This window comes from Octopus bimaculoides, chromosome 1 (assembly GCF_046866305.1).
Source record: "Octopus bimaculoides isolate indiv1 chromosome 1, ASM4686630v1, whole genome shotgun sequence".
In the NCBI taxonomy this organism is placed as follows: domain Eukaryota; kingdom Metazoa; phylum Mollusca; class Cephalopoda; order Octopoda; family Octopodidae; genus Octopus; species Octopus bimaculoides.
In genome coordinates, this window is record NC_142928.1 from 149,842,056 (window position 1) to 149,849,002 (window position 6,947).

Sequence of the window (6,947 nt, forward strand, 5' to 3'; positions counted from 1 at the left end):
AATCTCTTCCTGAACAGAAAACGGAGATCGGCTCTTATTCTGTTTGTGGAAAGATTGTGAAGATTGATTACATTTGTCCTGTGAGGTTCATCGTCCAACGTAGCGACGGCTAACACTTGTATTACACAGTATATATGTTATTGTGTTTGTGAGTTTATAATTTCTTTAGTAGCAATGATGTATTTCGTGTACGAACTTAAACGTTTGGTGCAGTATTGGTTGGGATCATGATAGAAGTGTACGGGTTGGGAAACAGATGGAGATAGTGCGGAAAGTAGCAATGAGAAAGATATGATCTTTATATATTGTGAGTGAGAGTAAGCGGAAAATATAAGAGAGGGAGAGTGTGAGAGTTAGAAAAGTCGATGTAAATCTATAAAGACAAGAGAAAGACTACGTTGCGAGGAAGTAATCATTTGTTACTATATATGAAGAGGGAGGAGGAAAGAGAGCAAGTGCTGGGTGCAAGAAGGATATGAAAGACATGAGGGAGGGACAGAGGGGATGAGGGAGGGACAGAGGGGAAGAGTGAGAGAGTAAGCGTAGGGTGTAAGAAAGATATGACAGACAAGAAAAGGGAGGGTGAGTGAGCGGTGTTTAGGCAGCAGGAGTCGTCGCTGCATAGGTTGACAAAAAGATAGAGCGATTATGAGAGATCTGAAGCAGCTAGGAAGCCATGTAGAGAAAGGGGTAAGTTTATGAGGAGTACACGAGGAGGAAGAAATTAAGTATACAGACAAAGTGAGTACGATTCAATTAACAACAAAACAAAGAGTAAAGCAACGCATACTTCACCAGCCCTTTCAGTAGAAGGCTTAGCGTAGCAAACCCGTGGGAGGTACAGAAACATAGACAACATCTTGACTTTTACCATCGGAGTCAGTCGGAAACTAATTCCCGTGTCTTGTCTGTGATGTGAGAACCCTACTCTTAAAAAGTATAAATTTGTATTTCTACCTTAGTAACGTTGCTATGAGTACTAATGTTGCTCGATGGGATCTCCACAACAGCAGAAACGTGTGGTCAAGAACAGAATGACGGATAATAATTTAATTGAAGTGAAAAGCAAGGTAAGTTTCTTTTTTTATTTTGCTCATAAATATGTATGAAATTTGTTTAAAATATCTGTTGTTCTGGTCTCGTGAAAATATAAGTATAAAGTCTTGTTACCGGTCTCTTTATTTTGTAAGATAAAATTTAGAGGGAGTGTTTATGCAATTATTGCGAGGTGAGCCAGGTGCGAGTAGTGTTTTCTACACACCCGAAATTCTGACTACCTCCAACATAAGCACACGTTTTTCTTCTTACAATGTCATGTTCGAAGCTGTATTATGACCCCATCCCTTTTTTTTTTTTTCTCGTGTATCATTACCCTAAATTGTGTGATACCTGAATAAATGTCGGACACTCCTTGATCACAGTAACTTTGCTCTCTTTTACCTTATGTCTGTTCTCATTTCACTGCTCTGCATAAATGAAAAATCTTTCGTTAGCTTTATTTCGTCAAAGCCTTTCTTTTTTTTATATACATACTCTTATAAATTAGAATATTCGAATTCATTATCGGGATAATATTCTATTTAAAACGTCATAGTATACTTTCATTTGTCCACTCTTAACTTATTTCTTAAGATGCTGACTATTTGTCTACCTCCGCCAACGATTACTGTTATGTAGTTTATTTAATTATACGTGTTATATGCGTATCTTTTTATGTTTTCACCCCTCTAGATTTCTTTTCGACAGGCCACCTGTGGTATGTTATATTGGCATGCGAACCGCCTTAAAATATTCCTGTTCAAATACTTGGAATAACAATGTGATTGTGTATCAACGCTAAGCTTGCTTTAAAATATCTTGTAATATTTGTCTTGAAATCACCGAAATCACCGATATATATAAACATACATACACACGCCAAAAGTGTTAGTTGTATTGATGAGGCTTTCTAATTACCCAAGATAGTTATCTGTTTGAAACAGAATATTTACAAAACCACACACAAACACACTGAATATTAGTTTCACTCGATGTAGCTGTTTGCTTAAATTTTATCTAGCAAATGAGCCAGAATTTAGAATCTAATCTATCCGCAGGGATTATGTTATCCATTGCGGATTGTTAGTGCGTGTATTTAACGGCAAAATACAAGACTTGTTACGACTTAACATGAAAGTATTTAGCTGAAGTACTAGAAGTGTTAGCTTATTATTTAATTACAGATTACATTTATCTATTTTATTTTAGATATCTGTAACTTTTTTAATTGCTTCTTTTGTGTAAGAATTCTAATTTTGAATGTACGGTTTTTTCTAACTTTTCCAATGTTTACTTGCACATCACCTAACATGAGGCACCTTGATAATTTATTTACCGTTGAAAGTGTATTATTATATAGCTTAGTGGCACTTAATGTAGTATGGATGTTATAATTAGATAATTAACCTAACATAATGAAGGCTCTTATATTTAACAAATTACACAGCAATGCTTTTGTTTCTTGGTAACGCCGTAACTTCTAATTAAGATACTTATGTCATCGAGTTTAGTTACACGGTTGATGGTGGTAACCCGTATGGATGTAAATTGATACCCGGTTTAAAGAACAGTAAGCTAGATTAATTCAGTAATGATATAGGCTGAAATAAACTTGATAAGGGCAATTTTTTACTTTCCGGTCAAACTTTGAAAAATAATAAATTATGAGTAATTGTAAGCTGTCAGCGAACCGAGTCCTTGGTTTTGTTTTGGATTGTTGTTTTTAGCTGTTTCTCTTCAGTTCTGTTGTTAATGCCCTTGGGAAAGGCATGACCGTCACGAATTTCATTCTACTTACTATCCAGAACAGCAATTGACTGACATACTTAGTGCGTGTATCGGGGGAGGTAAATATGCTTATAAGTTTATAAAAATAAAGAAAATCATAGTGCAGTTATTTTTGTTCCATATAAACACTGAATACATGTTTTATAAGACCTGAAACATTTCTATTTTTATTTAAATTGGAATAGTTATACTGCAGAAAGGTAACTAACTTCAACGCACGTCGTTTAGGTGCGCAAGCACCACATTTGACATTTGTGAAACTGTCATTTGTGAAGCTAGTTTTCTCTTTTATTTGTACTTTTTTTTTTTTTTTTTGGTGAATTTCAAGTAAAAAGTAAACTTGTGATTTTTGAGAATTTCTTTTCCTACTTCAGAACTTTATCGACCTTCGTTTGAAAGTGAGTGCTGGTGATGGTTGTGCATATGATTTTGTGACACCTGATATTGGGTATGACTCTAAGCTACATCCGGCAGCGGGTACCCTGGGGCCCTGGTTTCGGCGTTTGAGGAATGTGGAACCACCTCTTTGCCACTATTGTTCCTAGATCTACTCTTGTCCGGAGTAGCTACACCTGTAAGGGTCCCAGCTATGGGTTAACTAGCAAACCCTTCTGCGACTGGGGTGGGGGCGGCGGTAGAATGCAGTTGCCGTATTCCCGGCGTGGCGTAAGATGCGACTAAAAGGAACGGGAGCGAAGGGATTGGGGATTCGCTCCTCCTAGTAATTCTGTTTCTTAAAAAAAAAAAAGATATTCAATCGCCATATAGATATTTGGCCCCAACTCAGTTTCGGTATATATAGACTAGGCAAGACAATAATTAAATGCGTTCCAACTTCAATCGTTTCTCCCACTTTAAAAAAAAATTAGACTAGGTATATATAATCTCCCCCCTCTCTCACTCACTCTCTCTCAGCGGTAGGTAGGCTCTGTATGCGGTGCGAAGGAGACTTTTTGGCTGCTATTCCTAGTACGTCGATCGACGTCATAGAGACTCCCGTTGTTTGAAGTAAATGGAAACAGATTTAATCGCGATTGCTGATGCTAGCGATAGATCTACGTATATATAGATGATACTCACTATGGCAGGCATGGGCAACCATTTTCGAGATCTGGACCACATGAGACATAGTTCAACACCTGGCGGGCCGCAAAAAAAAAAAAAAAATTGGTGGTAATTTTTTGTTAGGCATGCATGCCATTCAGAAAGTTTTGCGGGCCGCAGTTTGCCCATGACAGCAATGTGCACTAATTACGATGACAGATTTGTGTGAAAGTAGAAATTATATAGAACAATGCTCTGTGTAGAGGTAAGGTGCGATGAGCGTTAGAATAAAGGTAATCTGAAACTCAGGGAGAAAGAAATTACGAGCTGTTTACAAAGTAGAATAAGTTAAATTGCCGAAGTATGGAGTCTGATGTTTCTGGAAGGATTCCACTTCGTGATCTGTATATATTTAGTTTATCGACATAGACCATCACCAAATTTCTCGAATTCAACTGTTTCACATTGATAGAAAAAAATAAGCTGTTTATGATTTGCCATTCTCGTGTGGTATATCTGTGAAGTCTGGAATGCACATATCAACTCAAAGGACTGGAGTAGGTCGGGAGCAAATTTAACAACACAAGACTGCTATAGGCCCACAACACACAAATTTCAACAGCACAGCATTGGTAAAACCATGGGTACATTTTTCCTGCCTGTAAGTCCGTGAGTGACTTTGATACTCGTGGCTTAGTAGCTAGGTTCATGATCATAAGGTCATAAGTTTGATTTCTGGCGGCGTGTTGAGACCATGAGTGAGACACTTTATTTCACGTTACTCCAGTGCACTCAGCTGGCAAAAAGGAGTTGTACCTGTAATTCAAAGGGCCACCCTTGTCACACTGTATGTCATGCTGAATCTGTCTGAGACCTACTAACGTAGGCATGTCTGTGGAGTATTCAGTCACTTGCACGTTAATTTCACAAGCAAACTGTTCTGTTGATCAGATCAAATGGAACATTTGTCGTTGTAACCGACGGAGTGCCAGTTAAAAAGAAAAATATATGTACGTGTGTTTGTGTACATTTTTCATTTCTGTAAAAAATCAGTGAGCTATAAGCAGGGATGTTGTTGCATTTTGGCTTCAAAAACATGTGAAATACACAATTCCTTACATGAAAAATAAGTAAGAGTTAGCAACAAGGAAGGGTCCAACTGTAAAATAATTCCTCATACTAGTCTTACCCCATGTTAGCATGGGAAATTAGACATAAAAGCAAACAAACAATTTTATCATCATTGTCATTTAATATCTGTCTTCCATGCTGGTATGGGTTGGTTGGTTTGACAGGAGCTGCGCCAGGTTCCATTGTCAGAAATGTGAGTGGGGAAGAAGGTTGATGGGGTAGATCCCCTCATGGACAAGCATTACCAAGGTGGTTATAGGATATCAATTCTCAAGTACAATAAAGTACCAGATATCTAAGTCCTTTGTCATTTCCTTCGTAATGTTCAGTGTTTTGAGATCAGCTTTCAACACTTTGTCCCATGTCTTTCTGGGTCTCCTTCTTCCATGAGTTCCATCCACAAGTTCCATCCAGTTCAAGTGATTAGCACTTCTTTATGCAACTGTCCTCATTCATATGCACCTCATGACGAAACCAGCACAGTCTTCTCTCTTGCACATTGAATCTAATTCCTCTTATGTCTAACTTCTCTCTCAATACACTAATGCTCTGTTGCACATTACACATCCAACAGAGCATAGCAGCTTCATTCATCTCTGTTTTCACATGTCCTCTGCACTCACGACCCATGTCTCACTACCATGTAGCATTGCTGTTTGTACATATGCATTGTGAGAGACTTTTGATTGCTGTCAACGGTAAAATCTCTCTGAACTTTCTCCATCCTATTCTATTCTAGTAATTACACTTTTGGTACACCCTCCACTGCTAATTAGGTCACCTAGATAGCAGAAATTATATAGTACTTCTAGAGAGCCTATGGGATATTTGAGAAAATCAGTTTCCCATGTATCTGTAATCTTTATGGCTCCTGTACATCTTTCACATACAAACACTACTTTCTCAGTTAACCTTCCTACTACTCCACTACACCTTTTCTGTATCCATAGCTTGCACTGGGTACACTAAATGGAATTCCTGCCTACACCTTTCCTGCATATCAAGCAGGGCCATTTACCAGAAGTGGTTAGGGTCCTGTCCAATTTCTTGCTTACTAAAACCTTGATCTTTGCTAAGTTAACTTTAAAATCCTTTGATTCCAGGTTTTGCTGCCGCACCTGGAATTTCTTTACTAGTTCTGTTACAGAATCTGCTATGAGAGTAAGATCATCATAGTAGTTCCCATGGACTTGCAGTCTTAAATTCCTCTGTTATGACCTAAAGGATGATCATGAATAAGAGGTGGATGAGGAATGAGCCTTGGTGAACACCTACCTGTACTCTAAATTTGTCTCTGTACTCATAGTTAGTTCTTACCTTACAAAAAGCACCCCTGTGCATGGCCTGTACTGCTTTCATAAGCCATTTATTTACCCCTAGCTTCCTCAGAGACCACCATATCATAGAGTGAGGTACCCTGCCGAAGGCTTTCTCTAGATCAACAAATGCCAAGTACAACAGCTTATTTTTAGCTAAATGCTTCTGTTGCAGTTGCCTGACTATGAAAATAGCATTGGTAGTGTTTCTGCCTGGGACACAGCCAAACTGCATTTTGTCTAGTCTAATTTTGTTCCTAATTAATTGGGCTATAACACTTTCCTTAACTTTCATCACCTGGTCCAGCAATTTGATGCCTCTATAATTACTTCTAAGAATCCCCCTTACCCTTGTAGCAGCTGATTATGATGCTGCTATACCAGTCACTGAAGACGATGCCTTCCTAAGTAACCTGATTAACTATACAGGTACTAAACCATATCCTACATTACCAGATATTTTAAGCATCTCAGTAGTGACTCCTGATGGACCAGGGGCTTTCTCCTTGAAAGATCCTCTGTATGGTTGCTTGAACTGATAGAAATAGCCATCAAATTTCTTTCAAACTATATGCTATCATCTGAAAAATAAAAACTATATATATAATTAGTAGGTACCCTGTGCATGTA

The 6,947-nt window shown here is 38.1% G+C and overlaps 1 protein-coding gene across 1 annotated transcript in view; it reads left to right on the forward strand.

Moving 5' to 3' along the window:
- The first annotated feature begins 507 nt into the window (after positions 1–507).
- Positions 508–6,947, forward strand: part of LOC106869712 (partitioning defective protein 6) — an 83,700-nt gene continuing 77,260 nt past the window's right edge. The window contains exon 1 of the mRNA XM_052971383.2: positions 508–1,070. Coding sequence (XP_052827343.1) covers positions 993–1,070 — 78 coding nt within the window. The 5' untranslated portion in view covers positions 508–992. The remainder of the gene's footprint in view (positions 1,071–6,947) is intronic.